Below are 20,863 nucleotides of genomic sequence, written 5' to 3' on the forward strand. Positions count from 1 at the left end.
ATGACTATATTGATACGCTATATCTATTGCTAATGCAGACAAGACCAAAGATAAAAATTTATGCACAGGAAAGACGGCATAAATGTGTCTAAAGGAAGTTTGTGGAAAGCAGTTTCTCACGGATGTATAAACGCAGAAAAACCCATGATGATATTTCAGATAAAGAAGGACAATTCACCACCACAATGAAGTCAAAGATTTGGTATTTCTGACTGCCAGGGAATTGTTCTTTGGTTGTCATAGTAACTACCCTCTCACAGCATCCATGATCATTCACAGGGGGAAGGAAGACCTGCTGACAAATTTCCTCAGGGCCCCCTGCAGGTCCCTGTTCCTCAGGCTGTAGATGAAGGGGTTCAGCATGGGGGTGACCACGGTGTACATCACTGAGGCCACTGCCCCCTTTGAGGAGGAGGGGGAGAAGGCAGAACTGAGGTACACACCTAACCCTGTCCCGTAGAATAAGGAAATGACCGTTAAGTGAGACCCACAGGTGGAAAATGCTTTGTACTTCCCCTCCAATGAGGACATTTTTAATATGGAGTAAATAATCTTAGAGTAAGAGACAATGATTCCAGTCAGTGGAGGAATAGCCAGCAGGCCAGTCAGAGAATACATAGCAATATAATTCCTGAAAGCATCAGAACAGGCAGACTTGAGCACCTCAGCCAGTTCACAGAAGAAGTGGGGAATTTCCGTGTGTGTGCAGAATGAGAGATGCAGTGCCATCAGACATGGGATGAGGGGGAAAAGGATACTGACAGACCAAGAGAATAGAGCCAGCAGGTCACAGAGGAGTGGGTTCATCATGATCCTGTAGTGCAGGGGGTGACAGATGGCCACAAAGCGGTCAAAAGCCATCACGGTCAGGAGGAGGTTGTCCAAGCACAAAAAAACTGAGGAAAAATACATCTGGGTAATGCAGCCTGAATAGATGATGGCTTTGCTCGCTGTCTGGATGTTCAACAGCATTTGGGGAACTATGGTGGAACTGCAACAAATATCAGAAAAAGAGAGGTGGGAGAGGAAGAAGTACATGGGGGTGTGGAGGCGGGAGTCAGAGCTGACAGCCAGGATGATGAGCAGGTTCCCAAGCATGGAGACCAGGTACATGGACAAGAACAGCCCAAAGAGGAGGGGCTGCTGTTCTGCATCCTCTGAGAGGCCCAGGAGGAGGAATTCCAAGACCCATGTTTGGTTTCCTGCATCCATGGAGCTGAGAATTCTGCCATAAAACAAACAAACAGGAGTCCCCAAATATTAAAAGATTTTTATCATACAATCAACCTCCCCCAAGCCAACACACAGGAAAAAAAACTACACTTTCAATAACAAATTAGTTTTCATTCACTGGGAGTGATTACAGATATCAGTATCTTATACAGTTATCAATTTTAAGGGATAATATATTCCCTTCGTCTGATCTTTATCAAAAATTGGTCATGCCCCTCAAAATCTGTCTCAAGAGACCACCAACCTCTGTGGTGTCCAGCTCAGCATCAGCCCCTTTTAGATTCTGCACATCAATCGTTTGAACATTTTTCCTTTGGTGATGCTGAAACTTGCCCCTTGGATGATTTTGCCTTTTCCTTCATTTACTTAGTACTCTAGCACAGTCATGTGTAATTGGGTGTGCTCTGGCCCCGCTGCCCCATGACACCAACTAATTTGGTAAGAGAGTGGTGTCTCACTCAATCTGGACAAAGAGCTTCACTGGAGAAACTTCCAAATAAAATTCATATTTTAGTTAATAATTGAAGGGATGGACTTGATAAGACACGTTAACCTAGAATCGGGTGTTAGGACTGTCCATCACTATGCTTGCAAAGAAGGCAGCTTGCACTTCAGAATCACTGTACTGAACTGCTAAGGTGTGGTAGTAAGTATCATGTCAAAAGGTGGATCCTAGAATCTCTCTGCTCCACCTTGAACCCTTGCTCCACCCCTCACTGATCTTAGCCAATTTCTCTGCTTTCTCACTTCCTCATTTCCTACCTGGTGAAACGGGATTATTAATGATACCTACTCCAGAGGATTGTTGTGAGAAATAAATGAGTTGATGTTTTAAAGAACAGTGCCTGGAATATTATGGAAACATAGAGAAACCATGGCTCAGTACATTTTAGGATTTGGGAATTACCGTCTGTGGAGCTGAATGCAGTGACACAAGTTCTTAGAATGGGATTGTGTAGATCACTTGGCCTAAAAAATATGGGAAGGAGAGAGAAATGGAAAGAGATGGAAGTGATGATCTTGGTTCTGATGCTTTCCAGGGTGGGAAGCAGCCTTTCAAGACTGCTGGTCACCTTCTAACCCTGTATTCTATTTAAATATGCTTGTTCTTTTCTGTTAATCTTCACTTTTCCATGGAAGCTGCTTTCACTGGGATGCTATAACTTTGATTCAAGAGAGAACTCAGTAGATTATATTCCTTAAAAATAGGAAGCATCAAAATTCATTCTGATAGAAATAAAATATGACAATGAAGAGAAAAATGAGTAGAGTGACAAAATGACTTCTTTGGGTTGCTATGGCTTTCAAAAATTCATCCAAGCATAGTAAAATTTTTCCAGGCATTCCATTTATGGTGTTGTATGACAGTAATACAAACATCAGCCAAATATAGTCCAATAATATCAAAATGCATTCAACATGACAAAGAAGCATTTATCCTCACAGTTGAAGACTGCTTAAAATTAAGAAAAATATTGTAAATGTATACATAGATACCTCAAACAGATATATTCTGAAAATGATGACACAACCATTTACCAAAATTTAAGGTCATTTGTAAATTTTAAAGTATAAAAAATAAATTAATAAATAAAATAAATGTGTCTCCAATGGGCAGGGGGCTATAATACAAGATGTGTGGTTGGAGGAACACTTATAGCACATTAAGAAAGATAACCTAGTTCCCTAAATGATAAGGAAAATCTAGCTCAAAAAACAGGCTGTATCATACCAAGCCCTGAAATGGCAGTCAGAATACCATGGAAGTTATAAAGAAAATGTCTCATTATCAGCATCATTTAATTCACTCCAGAGTCTGGATTCCTCTTAGAAGCCACAAACTTAAACTCTTTAGGAATTTTTACTAGAAGCTCTTAGCCACTACTTTGTCCATGTCCCTGGAGTTACTTTGCTGCTCACAAAAGCCTCCTCCATGTGCATGAATACACACTCCTCTTTCTGAGCACTTACTAAGCCCAAATGGATCACTCAGATGATAGCAGGGAAGAATATCTGGTTGCACTGATGGATGGAAGGATAAAGGATGGTGCAAGATCTCCAGAATGAAAGATGGAATAAGGTCCAAATAGACCTGGGATCAGCAAGGTGACAATATTTTTCTTGGGCTGGGGTCAGTGAGCTGGGAGCACAGGGACAGACAAGGAGAATTTATCCTTTCAGGGGCATCCAGGGTTGAATTCTCAAAGCACCTAATTAAATAAATATTCCTAGTGTTACTCCATTTCCAAACAGCTTTGCCCTTGGGAAAGAAAAAACATAATAAAAATGGAAACTCTGCTTGACAGTTCTATTCCCACATGGGTAATTTGGGGACAGTCATGTTTTTTTTCACCCTATAATTTCTCTTCTTCTTAGGCATGATGTCCCACAGGGCTCATGATTCTCTCTGAAAAGCATTCAATTAGTATCAAACTACTTGTTCTTTGCCAGTGATCATCCTTAAATACTGATTGTATAGGGCCACTGAAGACCCTGACAGCACCCTAAATCAAAGACTTGCTCTATCAGGTGTGAAAATCTGAATATATTATTCAGAGTATATGAATATATATGAATAACACACAACACTGCTGCTTCTCTACTCTGTCAAACATCCTAAATAGAGACAATAACTCTTAGCTCAGGATTACTATTAAATAAACAAATGTTGATAAAGAGAACAGTGTTCATTGTTAAGAGGACTTATTAAAAAATTTAATAACAGTGAATACCACACTCTTTATTATAATTCATTCATTTAATAATAACCATGACATAAAGGTTATTACCTCCATTTTAGGGATGAATAACATAGAGAAAATGATCAATTTGTTGCAATTATATCCTGTAATTGGCATAGCTGTGACTGGACAAAATGTCTGACAACAAAATAGATAGAAAAGTGTGACATGGTAATTAGAAAATAAAAAGGGGCTTTTAGGAGTTGCCGCTGTAGTGTAGCACATTAAAGATCTGACCGCAGTGGCTTGGATTGCTGCAGAGACCTGGGTTTGATCCCTGGTTTTGATCCCCAGCTGGTACAGTGGGTTAAAATATCAGGCATTACCACAGTTCTGGTGTAGTTCACAGCTGAGGCTCAGATCCAGTCTCTGGCCTGGGAGCTTCCACATACCACAGGTGTGGCCATAGACATAAAATAAAATAAAATAAAATAAAATAAAATAAAATAAAATAAAATAAAATAAAATAAAATAAAATAAAATAAAATAAAAACAAATTTTTAAGATAATGGGGGCAAAGACAAGCACAGAGTTAAAAAAATTGGTTTTCACATGGTAAAAATGAAATGTACATCTCACTGAACAAAATATGTCATAGGTGAAAAGTGTCTGAGATGGCAAAGTAGGAAACCCTGAGCTCACTTTTTCCCACAGGAACACTGGGTCCCTGGGTCAGAGAGCCATGGAAGGGAAGGGCGAGAGCTGCTTGAGGCATTAAATCCACAGGTCCTTTTATCATCAATAGGTAACAGCTGTCCAAGGAGTTTTTCAGGGTGTGCAAAGCAGGCAACTCTAAATGGATTCAAATGCGATTGGGCTATTTTTAAAAACTGGATGTTTGAAAAGTTAAGTTTGGTGCTGACAGGCTTTTGCACTGAAGAGTCATCACCCACAGGGAAAATATACACACACTCGGGGCCAATACGCAGAGGCCATCTTTGGCTCATTCACATAACAAGAGCAAAACATTTCTGAGGGAACTGAAATCTAACATTCTCTATCCTTATTTCGTATACTTTCCGATGTCTTGGGAGGCTAGGGCTCTCACTGCAAGAGCACCGAGAAATCCAGGAAAATTTTATTTCCCCACAAATGGGTAGAAAAATGTTCTCCAATAGAACTTTTTGTGATAATGAAAATAATTTATATCTGCACTGCCTAAATATGGTACTAGGCACATGGGTGAGTCAGCACTTGAAATGTGCTAAATAATCATGTTTAGCTGGTGGTTACCATCTTGGACTGCACAGAGATAGACTATGAGACAGCTCCAGAGATGAAGGGCAGCTGACTAAGGTCCTGGGCATATTTCCAGACAAAACGTTCATTCAGAAAGACGCATGCCCTCCTATGTTCATTGCAGCACTGTTCACAATAGCCGAGACATGGAAACAACCTAAATATCCATTGACAGATGAACGGATTAAGAAGATGTGGTACATAGATACAATGGAATACTATTCACCTATAAAAAAGAACAAAATAATGCCATTTCAGCAACATGGATGCAACTAGAGATTCTTATATTAATTGAAGCAAGTCAGAAAGAAAAAGACAAATGAAATATATCACTTATGTGTAATTTAATACGGCACAAATGATCATAGCTACTGGAGAAACAGATCAGGGACATGGAGAGCAGACTTGTGTTTGCTGCGGGGAGAAGGAGAGGAATGGAACTGACTGGGAGTTTTGGATTGGTAGATGCAAATATTTACATTTAGAAGGGATAAGCATTGAGGTCTTATTGTACAGTACAAGGCACTATGTCTAATCTCTTGGGTTAGAACATGATGGAAAAGAGCATCCAAAAAGATATATATGTATGACTGGGTCACATCAGAAATTAAAGTAAAGTTGTAAGTCAACTATACTTTCATAAAAATTTTTTTCTAAAAAAGTATCATGGCATTGGCATGAGCACAGGGCTAGGGAGACAATAAGCCCACCATCACATGAACTGTGGGTGACTGCTCCTTTTCACTTTTCTTCCAGAGCAATGGTGAGAACAAGTCTCTGGAAAACTTTCAGTGAACTCAATATACATGCCCACATAAGACTTTCTACTCTTTCACTCTTTCCAGATCTCTCACCCATATATTTTTTTATTATTATTTTATTTTATTTATTTTTCCACTCTACAGCATAGGGACTAAGTTACACTCACATGCATACATTTTATTCCTCCCTTTGTTCTGCTGCAATATAAGTATGTAGAGAGAGTTAGCAATGCTACACAGCAGCATCTCATTGTAAATCCATTCCAAGATTAACAGTTTGCATCACCCATATATTTTCATGTGACTCTTCTCCTACCACCAAACATCTTTGACCCCTGAAAATATTCCACTGTGCCCACTGGCTTGTCCATGCCCTAAGAAACACCCTCCTTCATCTGTGTCCTTTGAAATCCTCCTAATTCTTGAAGACACTGAGAAGGAAGAGCTCACAGGCATGTTGGTGGCTTAATCTGAAATCTAGTATATAGATGTACAGATACAGACATGGACAGACACTTGATTGTACTAGGATAAAGCTATAAAGCTGTAAGACAACCTTCTCATGAATATTAATTTTTTCTTTAAACAAAGTAACCTGGAGATAATCTGATCTTTGTCACTGCATACATCACATTCATTGCTGATAGGGACAGTCTTGAGACTTTGGCTGTTTGACTGAACTATTCAAGTCTGACTTTTTGTTTGGGGCAGGCAACAAGGCGTTAAGACGCTAAGAACTACAAGGAATAGATGGGACAGAAAATCTAGTGATATTCTGAGTAAATGAGGAGAAATGGGCTGTCCTAGAAATACTCTTCTCCTCTCATCCTGGATAGGATGATCATTTCATATCACAGAAAGCACGTATCACTCTGGGAGGAAATTATGAATATGGCACTTAACAGAATGAGATTTTCATATTTTAAAAATCTTGTTCAAATTACCATTAGGAACTAATACAATTTTTTATGGTCACACCCAGGCATATCGAAGCTCCTAGGCCAGGGGTTAAATCCAAGCCTAAGCTGCAGCAATGCCAGGTCAGAGATCAAACCCTGGTGCCTGTAGTGACCCCAACCTTTGCAGTCTGATTCTTAACCCACTATGCCAGAGAGGGAATTCAATAAATAATTATTTTTAAGTAGGATATTAGCACAAAATATTTTTGTTAAAAAAATTTAGAGTTGATTTACAATTTTCTGTCGATTTCCATTGTACAGCTAAGTGACCCTGCTATAAATATATACACTTTGGTTTTCTCATATTATCTTCTATGATGTTCTACCACAAATTATTGGTTCTCTACGGTATAAAGCTAGACCTCATTGCTTATTCATTCTAAATATAATAGTTTGCATCTACTAATCCCAAAATTCCTGTCCATACCACCTCCTCCCCCTCTCCCTTTGCAACCACAGGTCTATTCTCCATGTCTGTGAGTGTCTGTTTGTGATGCAGACAGGTTCATCTGAAAGCACAAGTTCTTAACATCAAAAAACAATTATAGGGAAAACATGGATTGGAAGCAACCTTATGCAGACAAATACGGGAAACATTTTTATAACGATTTTGACGAATAGGAAGCCTGACAAATCATTGTATATAGAGAAAATATGGGCAACTTGGGAAATTGTATCAGAAAAGAGATGAGTTACACAAAGTCTTCCATTTATTTCCTAACCCTCTGGACTGCCATACTACAAACAGCTAAGGGGCTTGTAAACAACAACAACAACAAAAAATGTGTTTCTCGAAGTTTTGGAGGCTGGAAGTCTGAGATCAGGAGGCCAGTATAATCAAGTTCTAGTGAAGATTCTCTTCAGGGTTTCAGATTCTCCACTGCTCTATTATCCTCTCAGGGCAGAAAACAGAGAGAAGGCAGGTGCTCTCATGCTCTCACATGGGGACCCATCCTATCATGGGGGCTCCATCCCCATGACCTTATCAAATCTTAGCCACCTCCCAAAAGCCCCACATCCCAACACCATCGCAAGGAGAGTAGGGTTTCAACACAAATGTTGGGGGGCCCGAAACCTTCAGTCCAGAACAAGTATGAATGGGGCAGTGCAACCTTTAATTAAGAATGTGAAGGGCTGCTGCTAAGACCAATTATGTTTGTCTCTAGAGAGTACTACTGTACAGAATAAGTTTGAGGAGACCTTCACAGAGTAGATTCATCTTTCTTACCCAAAACGGGCTTTGGTGTCAATGGAAAACACAAAATTTGAGCCATTCTGGTGGGTGATTGATGACTGTCTTGATTGTGTGGAGGAGACCAAGGATGAACATTTGTGCACAGAAAAGAGGGTATAAAAGTCACAAAAGGAAGTTCTTGAGAAGCACTTGCTTTGGAGGTGAAAACACGGAGGAGACTCAAGCAATGGTATTTCAGATAAAGACGGACAAGGCACTCCCTCAACAAAGGCGAAGATTCACTGTTTCTGACTGGCAGGGTTTTGACCCTGGGTTATCACAGTAACTCCCCACTCATAGCAGCAGTGGCCCTTCACAGGGAGAAGAAAGACCTGCTGACACATTTTCTCAGGGACCCCTGCATGTCCCTGTTCCTCAGGCTGTAGATGAAGGGGTTCAGCATGGGGGTGACCATGGTGTACATCACTGAGGCCACTGCCCCCTTTGAGGAGGAGGCAGAGAAGGCATAACTGAGGTACACACCTAACCCTGTCCCATAGAATAAGGAAATGACCGTTAGGTGAGACCCACAGGTGGAAAACGCTTTGTACTTCCCCTCCACTGAGGACATTTTCAATATGGAGGAAATAATCTTAGAGTAAGAGACAAGGATCCCAGTCACTGGAGGAATACCCAGCACACCAGTCACAGAAAACAGCATGATGTAATTGCTGAGAGCATCTGAACAGGAGGACTTGAGCACCTCAGCAGGGAATTTAGGTGTGTGTGCAGAATGAGAGATGCAGCACCATCAGACTGTAGAAGAGGGTGATTAGGAAACTGAGGGACCAAGAGACGAGAGCCAGCAGGCAACAAAGGTGCAGGTTCATCATGGTCCTGTAGTGCAGGGGATGACAGATGGCCACAAAGCGGTCATAAGCCATCACGGTCAGGAGGAAGTGGTCCAGGTACCCGAAGATTAAGTAAAAATACATCTGGGTGATGCAGCCTGCGTAGGTGATAGCTTTGCTCACTGTCTGGATGTTCACCAGCATTTTGGGGACAGTGGTGGATCTGAAACAAATATCCGAAAAAGACAGGTGGGAGAGGAAGAAGTACATGGGGGTGTGGAGGTGGGAGTCAGAGCTGACAGCCAGGATGATGAGCAGGTTCCCAAGCATGGAGACCAGGTACATGGACAAGAACAGCCCAAAGAGGAGGGGCTGCCATTCTGCATCCTCGGAGAGGCCCAGGAGGAGGAATTCCAAGACCTCTGTTTGGTTTCCTGCATTCATGTTGCTGATAATTCTGCCAGGCAAACAACAAAGCAATGCTAATTAAACAAACAGCAGTACCTAAGATAAAATTTTATCTTTATTAATGACACCTCAGAAATAAACACAGATTTTGGTTTTGTTTCTCTTTTAAGTCAATTGGTAAATTATTTATGTATTTATTATTTTTGACCAATAATTTGCTATTCAATATCTGAGAGCATTACAAACCTCATTATCTTATACAGCTATCATTTGGGGGGAAATCTAATCTCCTCTTCTTATCTAATCCAGAGGCAAGTAGCCATTGTCTCTGGATGAATAGTCCATCGTCCTTCATGGTGTGGGTCGCTATTCACCATAATACTGCTGTACTTTGGCAAAGGGCAGCTGCTTTGTGTACCCTAAGTGTTCCCAATGACCCAGAAAGTAAAGGATTACTACCTGCAACTTTCAGAACCTGGGTGAGCCTGTGCCCATACCAAGTTGTTAACTAGTTGACTATCACACACTCTTTAGGTTGGCAGCTTGCTGTCTTGCAATGCACAGTGTCCATCCCAGGTCATGCCCAGCAATGTGGATGCCTGGAAGTGCCGCCTCTCAGGTTGCACTTTTACAGAGAGTAGCTGGTGGGTCTGGGCACAGTAGTCATCCAAGACCCTGAGAGAGGACACTCCCTCCCACTCCCCTGAGTGTTTCTGCCTCTCCCCTCAGAAAAGAAAAGCATAGGGAGCTCCCACTGTGGCTCAGCAAAACAGATCCAACTACTATCCATGAGGATGTGGGTTTGATCCCTGGCCTCACTCGGTGGGTTGGGTATCAGGTGTTCCCCTGAGCTGTGGTATAGGTCGCAGATGTGACTCGGATCCGGAGTTGCTATGGCTGTGGTGTAGGCTGGCAGCTGTATTCGACACCTAGCCTGGGAAATTCCATATGCCTTGGGAGTGGCCCTAAAAGGCCAAAAAAAAAAAAAAAAAGGCAGGTTGGAGGCTGCCCTTCCAGGGCCACCTTGATGATTTCCCTTGAATGTCTCCCCTCAGGGATGCTGTAAGATAGGCCAGGTTCCTACCACCATGGCCTTGGCATTTCAGCACTTCTGGTGTCTACATAACAGGTAACTTGCTTCTTTTGTCTGACAACAACAATGGCCATCACGTAGGTAACAGCAGCAGGCACTCCTTTAAGCTATTTCCTGATATCAGCTCATTTAATCTTCACCACAGCTCTAGGCAGAAGCTTCCATTTTAACCTTCATGTTAACCGAGGTAGAAGAATGTCAGGTGATTTGCCTAAGGTCACTCAGCCAGGAAGACACAGCGTGGCAATTTGGTGCCCAGCACCCTGAATTGTGCCTACTGTGAGGGGACATTCCAAAGCGCCCAGAGTCTTCATCATTGTGCCATTTCACTAAAAACAACCATGACTAGAACACAATCGGAGTGACCTTTTTCACCTCTGAAAGCACAGTATTTTAAAATATAACAATAATCAAGTGTGGCAGTCTTATTTCTGGTAGGGTAACACTTGTTAAACCAGTTTCAGCCTCAAAGAGTCAAATCTGGAAATAATGTTTTGTATGTAACATAAGTGCACATGTTACAGGTAAATGCACCAAGATGTAAATTGTTATCCTGCTGCAGTTTCTAAAACTTCTACCAAAATTTTATGTTACCTTTTTTTTTTCTTTTTTGTCCACATCCATTACATATGGGGGTTCCAGGCAAGGGGTCAAATCTGAGATGAAGCTGCAACCTACACCACAGCTGAGGCAACACCAGCTCCTTAAGCCTCTGAGCCACAGCAGGAACTCCACATTACATTTTTTTCTTTTTTAATCACCAAGCATATAAAGTGCTAGAAGATTTTTCAATGTTGGAACAAATGGCTTAACAAGAAATCTAAAAAAATAAATACCAGGCAGTAAATATTGAAAAACAAAACTATAGATCAGTGAATTTTTAAAAACAAGAAAATGTTTATGTTGACTAATTCCAACTTATTATTTTACAAACAATATTTTTTCAAAAATTTGTCCAATCAAATTTTAAAATGAGCTATCAAAAGTATGCAGATTCTGGAGTTCCCATAGTGGCTTGGTGGGTTATGAACCTGAGTAATATCCATGAGGATGCAGGTTTGATCCCTGGCTTCACTCACTGGGTCAGAAATTTGGCACTGTTGTGAGCTGTGGTGGATGTCAAAGATGCGGCTTGGATCCTGCATTGTTGTGGCTATGGCATAGGCCAGCAGCTGCAGCTCTGATTCTACCTCTAGCCTGAGAATCCATAAGCTGCAGTTGCAGCACTAAAAAAAAAAAAAAAAAAATTCCTTGTTAACATGGCACACTGTTTCAGCAGGATGGCATTTGGAAATATCCCTAAAGCTTCCCAGTATCCCACCAGCTATTCAGATCAGTGACAGATCTTCATGAAAGTTTATTATTTTATTAAAGTAATTTTTCTTATGCTAGGAATTCCTTCTACGTATGTTCTTGCACTTCTGTCATTCTACCACAAGTTTTCAAATGCTAGGAATCTTTCATAAACATACACAGAAACCATCAATTATCTTTGCTTATGACATTCAAATGAAAATGACTAAGAAAAAAGTGATCAAGAATACAAAACAAAAATTACACAAAACAGAAAGTCAAGTAGAGAGAAAATAAAAATATATATGAGATGATCACATAAAATTTATATATAATAGTTGAAATATAAAAGTAAACAATTTCCTAGAAAAAATAATGTGAAGTATGATAGTTCATTCTGATAATAAATGAAATATACTCATTAAAAGGAAAAAAATGAGCAAAGAAACAAAACTCTTTGCAGGAGGAGTGGAACATCACCTTTAAAAACTCTTCCGCATACATCAAATATAACAGACATAAAGGGAGATATTGATGAGAATACAATCATATTAAGAGACCTTAATACCCTCCTCATATCAATGGACAGATCCTCTAGACAGAAAACCAATAAAGCAACAGAGATCCTAAAGGAAACAATAGAAAAGTTAGACTTCATTGATATCTTCAGGACACTACATCCACAAAAATCAGAATACACATTCTTCTCAAATGCACATGGAACATTCTCAAGAATCGACCACATATTGGGACACAAAGCTAACCTCAATAAATTTAGGAGCATAGAAATAATCTCAAGTGTCTTTTCTGACCACAATGCCATGAAATTAGAAATCAACCATGGGCAAAGCAAAGAGAAAAAACCTACTACATGCAGACTAAACAACATGCTACTAAAAAACCAATGGGTCAATGAGGAAATCAAGAAGGAAATTAAAAACTACCTTGAAACAAATGATAATGAAGACACAACCTCTCAAAATCTATGGGATGCTGCGAAAGCAGTGCTCAGAGGGAAATTTATAGCAATCCAGGCCTTTCTCAAAAAAGAAGAAAGATCCCAAATTGACAACTTAACCCTCCACCTAAACGAATTAGAAAAAGAAGAACAAAAAAGTCCTAAAGTCAGCAGAAGGAAGGAATTTATAAATATCAAAGAAGAAATCAATAAAATAGAGACTCAAAAAACAAGAGAGAAAATGAATAAAACCAAGAGCTGGTTCTTTGAAAAGGTGAACAAAATTGACAAACCCCTGGCCAGACTCACTAAAAAGAGGAGAGAAAGAACCCAAATCACCAAAATTAGAAAGGAAAAAGGAGAAATCACAACGGATACAGCAGAAATACAAAAAACCACAAGAGAATACTATGAACAATTATATGGCAACAAGTTTGACAATCTGGAAGAAATGGACAATTTTCTAGAATCTTACAGCCTGCCAAAACTGAATCAAGAAGAAACAGACCAACTGAACAGACCGATCACTAGAAATGAAATTGAAGAGGTCATAAAATCACTCCCTACAAATAAAAGTCCAGGACCAGATGGCTTCACAGGTGAATTCTATCAAACATATAAAGAGGAATTGGTGCCCATCCTCCTGAAACTCTTTCAAAAGGTTGAAGAAGAAGGAATACTCCCAAAGACATTCTATGATGCCACCATCACCCTCATTCCAAAACCAGACAGAGATACCACCAAAAAAGAAAACTATCGGCCAATATCATTGATGAATATCGATGCAAAAATTCTCAACAAAATCTTAGCCAACCGAATCCAACAACATACCAAAAAAATTATACACCATGACCAGGTTGGGTTCATCCCAGGTTCACAAGGATGGTTCAACATACGCAAATCAATCAGCAACATACACCACATTAACAAAAAAAAAGTCAAAAATCATGTGATCATCTCAATCGATGTAGAAAAAGCATTTGACAAAGTCCAACATCCATTCATGATCAAGACCCTCGCCAAAGTGTGTATAGAGGGAACATTCCTGAATAGAATCAAAGCCATTTCTTTTTTTTTTTTGAGTTTATTATTATATGTATATGTTTGCTTCTTATTTTTTTTTCTTTCTCTTACTTTTTTTTTTTTTTAATTTTCCCACTGTACAGCAAGGGGGTCAGGTTATCCTTACATGTATACATTACAATTACATTTTTCCCCCACCCTTTGTTCTGTTGCAACATGAGTATCTAGACATAGTTCTCAATGCTATTCAGCAGGATCTCCTTGTAAATCTATTCTAGGTTGTGTCTGATAAGCCCAAGCTCCCGATCCTTCCCACTCCCTCCCCCTCCCATCAGGCAACCACAAGTCTCTTCTCCAAGTCCATGATTTTCTTTTCTGAGGAGATGTTCATTTGTGCTGGATATTAGATTCCAGTTATAAGTGAGATCATATGGTATTTGTCTTTGTCTTTCTGGCTCATTTCACTCAGGATGAGAGTCTCTAGTTCCATCCATGTTGCTGCAAATGGCATTAGGTCTTTCTTTTCTATGGCTGAGTAGTATTCCATTGTGTATATATACCACTTCTTCCGAATCCATTCCTCTGTTGATGGACATTTGGGTTGTTTCCATGTCCTGGCTATTGTGGATAGGGCTGCAATGAACATGCAGGTGCATGTGTCTCTTTTAAGGAGAGTTTTGTCCGTATAGATGCTCAAGAGTGGGATTGTGGGGTCATATGGAAGTTCTATGTATAGATTTCTAAGGTATCTCCAAACTGTTCTCCATAGTGGCTGTACCAGTTGACATTCCCACCAACCGTGCAGGAGGGTTCCCTTTTCTCCACAGCCCCTCCAGCACTTGTTATTTGTGGATTTATGAATGATGGCCATTCTGACTGGTGTGAGGTGGTATCTCATGGTAGTTTTGATTTGCATTTCTCTTATAATCAGCGATGTTGAGCATTTTTTCATGTGTTTGTTGGCCATCTGTATATCTTCTTTGGAGAAATGTCTATTCAGGTCTTTTGCCCATTTTTCCATTGATTGATTGGCTTTTTTGCTGTTGGGTTGTATAAGTTGCTTATATATTCTAGAGATTAAGCCCTTGTTGGTTGCATCATTTGAAACAATTTTCTCCCATTGTGAAAGTTGTCTTTTTGTTTTCTTTTGGTTTCCTTTGCTGTGCAAAAGCTTTTCAGTTTGATGAGGTCCCATGGGTTTATTTTTGCTCTAATTTCTATTGCTTTGGGAGACTGACCTGAGAAAATATTCATAATGTTGATGTCAGAGAGTGTTTTGCCTATGTTTCTAGGAGTTTGATGGTGTCCTGTTGTATATTTAAGTCTTTCAGCCATTTGGAGTTTATTTTTGTGCATGGTGTGAGGGTGTGTTCTAGTTTCATTGCTTTGCATGCAGCTTTCTAGGTTTCCCAGCAATGCTTGCTGAATAGACTTTCCTTTTCCCATTTTATGTTCTTGCCTCCCTTGTCAAAGATTAATTGACCCTAGGTGTCAGGGTTTATTTCCGGATTCTCTACTCTGTTCCATTGGTCTGTGTGTCCGTTTTGATACCAGTACCACACTGTTTTGATGACTGTGGCTTTGTAGTATTTCTTGAAGTCTGGGAGAGTGATGCTCCTGCTTGGTTTTTGTTTCTCAGGATTGCTTTGGCGATTCTGGGTCTTTTGTGGTTCCATATAAATGTTTGGATTGTTTGTTCTAGTTCTGTGAAAAATGTCCTGGGTAATTGGATAGGGATTGCATTGAATCTGTAGATTGCTTTGGGTAGTATGGCCATTTTTACAATATTGATTTTCCCAATCCAGGAACATGGAATATCTTTCCATTTCTTTACATCTTCTTTGATTTCTTTGATTAAAGTTTTATAGTTCTCGGCATATAGGTCCTTTATCTCCTTGTTCAGGTGTATTCCGAGGTATTTGATTTTGGGAGGTACAATTTTAAAAGGTATCGTATTTTTGTATTCCTTTTCTAATATTTCATTGCTGGTATACAGAAATGCAACTGACTTCTGAATGTGAATCTTATATCCTGCTACTTTGCTGAATTTCTTCATCAGTTCAAGTAGTTTTTGGGTTGAGTCCTTCGGGTTTTCTAGGTATAGTATCATGTCATCTGCATACAGTGACAGTTTGATCTCTTCTCTTCCTATTTGGATGCCTTTTATTTCTTTTGTTTGTCTAATTGCTGTGGCTAGGACTTCCAAACTATGTTGAAGAGCAGTGGTGAGAGTGGGCATCCCTGTCTTGTTCCAGATTTGAGTAAGAAGGATATTACAGTCTCCCCAGATTGTCATTTTTTGCTTTTTAAAAACTTTTTAAAACAACTTTTATCCTTTTAATAGCAGTTTGATTATATGCAACTTTTAAATCTCTACCTAGTCCAATCTTTTTCTGAATGGCTTTAACATTTTTGTGTCCTACATTGACAAAGATTTCCCTCAAGTTAAAATTACATAAATATTTACCTGTGTCTTTGTCTCTAAAAAAAATTAATAAATAAGTCCACAAATAACAAATGCCGGAGAGGGTGTGGAGAAAAGGGAACCCTCCTGCACTGTTGGTAGGAATGTAAGCTGTTACAACCACTATGGAGATCAGTATGGAGATACCTTATAAATCTATACATAGAACTACCCTATGACCCAGCAGTCCCACTCTGGGGCATATATCCAGACAAAAACTTTCCTTAAAAAAACACACATGTGCCCACATGTTCATTGCAGCTCTAGTCACAATAGCCAAGACATGTAAACAACCCAAATGTCCATCGACAGATGACTGAATTGGGAAGATGTGGTATATATACACAATGGAATATGACTCAGCCATAAAAAACAACAAAATCATGCCATTTGCAGCAACATGGACGAACTAGGGACTCTCATCTTGAGTGAAGTAAGTCAGAAAGAGAAAGACAAATACCATATAATATCATTATATCTGGAATCTAACATAAGGCACAAATGAAACTTTTCACAGACAAGAAAATCATGGAGTTTCAGAATAAACTTGTGGTTGCCAAGAGGGAGAGGAATGGAGTGGGGTGGTTTAGGACCTTGGGGTTAATAGATACAAACTATTGCCTTTGGAATGGATTAGCAATGAGATCCTGCTGTGTAGCACTGGGAACTATGTCTAGTCACTTTTGATGGAGCATGATAATGTGCAAAAATAGAATGTGTACATGTATGTATAACTGGGTCACCATGCTGTATAGTAGGAAAATAATTGTATCGGTGAAATAACTATTAAAATTTTAAAAAAGAAAAAAAATGAATAAATAAATAAAAACTCTTCCGAGCATACTAAAATATGATACTATATGACAATAATACAAAGAGCTATTAAAGAGAGTACAAAAAAGAAATTAAAATGAACTATTTATGGAAATGAGCATCATGAGCATTGAAGATGGCTTAATAAATAAGAAATCTATTACAGATTAATAAATGCATACCTCACACAAATAGATACATTCTGGGGAAAAAAGAGAACATCATTTAACAAAATTTAAAATCAAAATCATTTGTAAATTTAAAAATGCTTCCTGACAGCAAGTAGTTGTAATGTGAAGTGTGTGGTCAGAGGTCACTTATAGCACATAAAGAAAAGGAGTTATTTCCCTAAATAGAAAGCAAAATCTAGCTCAAATGAACAGGCAGTATCAAGCCTTGAAATGACAGTCAATTTACCATGGAAGTTATAAATAAGATAAGTGTACCTAGTCTCATCAGAACCATCATTTAAGTCACTCTAGAGTCCTCTCAGGAGCCACAAACCTCAAATCCTTGGGAATTTTTATTAGAAGCTCTGAGCCACTACTCAAGCCCCTGTCCATGGGGTTCCTTTACTGCTCACAAAAGCCTCCTACGTGTGCATGAATACACACTCCTCTTTCTGAAAGCACTTCCTAAGCAAAAATGAATCATCCCAATGACAGCAGGGATGAAGAATCTATTTGCACTGATGGATGGAAGGAAAGATAGATGGTGAGAGATTGAGTTGGCATGAGGTCTAAATAGACCTGGGATCAGCAAGATGGCAGTATTCTCAGTCTGGGGTCAGTGAGCTGGGAGCACAGGTACAGATAAGAGCATTTATCTTTTCAGGGGCATCCAGGGTTGAATTCTCCAAGTGCCAAATTAATGTTCCTAATGTGACCCTATTTCTAAACATCTTAGCTCTTTTTAGGAGAAGTGGAACCTTAATGAAATGGAACTATGCTTGACAATTCTATCCCCACGTGGGAAGTTTGGGGACAGTGATGATTCTTTCAGTGTTGGCGGTTGTCTCCTTAGGTATGATGTCACAATTCAGGATTCTCTGAAAAATATCTGGTTAGAATCTGAAATGCATGCTCTTTGCCCATCAAAAGCCTTCAGTACAATTATACAGGGCCTGCTATGTTTCTGACAGCACCCTAAATCAAAGACTTGCCCTGTCAGATATGGATCTAAAAATTCATGACACTGTTAATAAAACTTGTTAAGAAAAACAGTGGGTAGAGGGATGGACTGGGAGTTTGGGATTGGCATTGCACATGGTGGTATATGGAATGAAGGGCCAGGGGTGATGGAGAATTCTCCCAAATATTCCATGATTATCTATGTGGGAGAAGAATCTGAGAGAATGACCATGTGTAGGTGTACAGCTGATTCATTTTGTTGTACAGCAGAAATAATCACAACATTGTAAATCAGCTCTACATCAACAAAACTTTAAAAATGAAGGAAATTAAAAACTAAAAATATTGGAGTTCCCCTCATATCTCAGCAGTAACAAAACTGACTAGTATCCACAAGGACTCGGGTTCAATCCCTGGCTTCCCTCAGTGGTTCAGAGATCTGGCATTGCTGAGAGCCATGTTGTAGGTCCCAGATATGGCTAGGATCCTGCATTGCTGTGCTTGTGGTATAGACCAGGGGTTACAGCTCTGGGAACCTCCATATGTCATGGGTGCGGCCATACAAAAGACTATATATATAAAACACTAGTCAAGTGTGATGGTCGCACTTCTGATGGGAGAACACTTGTTAAACCAGTTTCAGCCTGAAAGAGTCAAATATGGAAATAATGCTTTATGTGTAACATAAGTACACATGGATAGGTGGCCACAAGTAAATGTATGAGGATATAAATTGCTATCCTATGTGTTTCCTCTCATGTCGTGTTATCCACATTTTCTAAGATTTCTATCATCATTTTGCATTATTTTTTTACAACCAAGCACATGAAATTAGAAGAGTTTTAAAAGTTTTAAAAGTTGGAACAAATGACAAATCTAATGACAGAATCTTCCATAAATATTGAAAGTACAACCATAAATCAATGAATTTTTTAAAACGAGAAACTGTTTGTATTGATTAATCCAAGCTTATTCTTTTATACATCTTAATTAGTCATACTGACCACAAATCAAAAACAAAAAATGTAAGGCCACACCTGTGGCATAAGGAAGTTCCCAGGCCAGGAGTCAAATCAGACCTGTATTGCTGACCTATACCATAGCTACAGCAACACCAGATCTGGAGTGCTGTCTGTGACCTACACTGTCAATTGTTTTGAAGATGTTAAAAGTAAAATTACTAAGAACAACAGAGAGTTCAAGCATACCAAATGAAAGATATTTGGGATGGAAAACCAGGTGGAGAGAAAATAAGAAAAATTATGAGATGATCACAGAAGATATTTGTTTAAATATCAAAGATGATTTTCTAGGAAAAATATGAGGTATCAAAATTCATTCTGATAATAAATAAAATACATTCATTTAAAGGAAAAAATTAGAAGAGTACCAAAACTCTTGCGGGAGGCACAAGGCCTTGACAAACCCTTCTGAGCATGGTAAAACTTTTCTAGGCATTAATTTTGTGATACCATATGTCAATAATACAAATAGCAGTCAAATATACCACAAAAAAAGGAAAATAAGGGGTTCCTATCGTGGCTCAGCAGAAACAAATATGGCTAGGATCCATGAGGACACAGGTTTGACCCCTGGCCTTGTTTAGTGGGTTAAGGATCTGGCATTACCTTGAGCTGTGGTCTAGGTCACAGAGGCAGCTCGGATCCCTCATTGCTGTGGCTGTGGCATAGGCCTGTGACCCCTAGCCTGGGAACTCCCTTATGTGGAGATCCTAAAAAGACAAAAAAATCTTTAGGATATTTTTCTAGAACCTCTTAGCCACTATTCATATTCCTTTACCTGGAGTTAGTTTGCTGCTCACAAAAGCCTCTTCCATGAGCATGAATACACATCCTCTTTCTGAAAGCACTTACTAAGCCCAAATGGATCACCCAGATGACAGCAGGGAAGAAACCCTGGTTGAGCTGATGGAGTGGAATATGGATGGTGAGAGATCTCCAGGAAGAAAGTTGGTTTGAGATCCAAACAGACCAGGGATCAGCAAGGTGGCAATATTCTTGATCTTGGGTCAGTGTGCTGGGAGCACAGGGACAAACATGGAACGTTTATTCTTTAAGGACCTCCAGGGTTGAATCCTCAAAGTGCCTAATTAAATACATGTCCCTAGTGTGCTCTATTTCTAAACAGCATTGGCCCTTGGAAAAGAAAGAAGCATAATAAAACTGGAAGCTATGACTGACAATTCTATTCCCACGTGGGAAGTTTGGAGACAGTAATTTTTTTTTCATCTTGGCAGTTCTCTTCTAGGGATGATGTCATTGCTCAGCAGGTAAAGGATCCAGCATTGCCTTGAACTGTGCTGTAGGTCCCAGATGATGCTTGGATATGACGTTGCTGTGGCTGTGGCATTAGGCCTGCAGCTACAGCTCTAATGTGAGTTCTAGCCTGGGAACTTCCAAACTCTGCAGATACGGCCCTAAGAAGACCAAAAAAAAGGCACACATTATGGACACACTATACACACACACAGACACACACACACACCATGTAATTTTCCTGGATATACAAGTAAATAAAATGACTGGAAGCTCTCTGATTGCAGTTTCCTCAGTCCTAGTTCTTCCTCTTCTTCTTTTCTTTTTCTTTTCTTTTTTCTTCCCTTTCCTTCCTTTCTTTTTGGTTTAGAGAAGCCCTTTCAATATTTCCTTTAACCTGGGTTTTGTGTTGCTGTATTCTTTTAGTTTTTGTGTGTTGGAAAACAT

At 39.5% G+C, this 20,863-nt stretch overlaps 1 protein-coding gene and 1 pseudogene across 1 annotated transcript; both read right to left on the reverse strand.

Moving 5' to 3' along the window:
- On the reverse strand, positions 274-1,212 carry LOC100521430 (olfactory receptor 7C1-like). Its single transcript, XM_003123265.3, has one exon. The coding sequence runs from the start codon at positions 1,210-1,212 to the stop codon at positions 274-276; it is 939 nt and encodes a 312-aa protein (XP_003123313.1).
- Positions 8,481-9,402, reverse strand: LOC100521604 (annotated as a pseudogene).

Source organism: Sus scrofa, chromosome 2 (genome assembly GCF_000003025.6).
Source record: "Sus scrofa isolate TJ Tabasco breed Duroc chromosome 2, Sscrofa11.1, whole genome shotgun sequence".
Lineage (NCBI taxonomy): Eukaryota > Metazoa > Chordata > Mammalia > Artiodactyla > Suidae > Sus > Sus scrofa.

What these genes read in the sequence shown, in the direction of transcription:
- LOC100521430 (XM_003123265.3), bottom strand. Translation starts at nt 1,212, where the DNA reads ATGGATGCAGGAAACCAAACATGGGTCTTGGAATTCCTCCTCCTGGGC.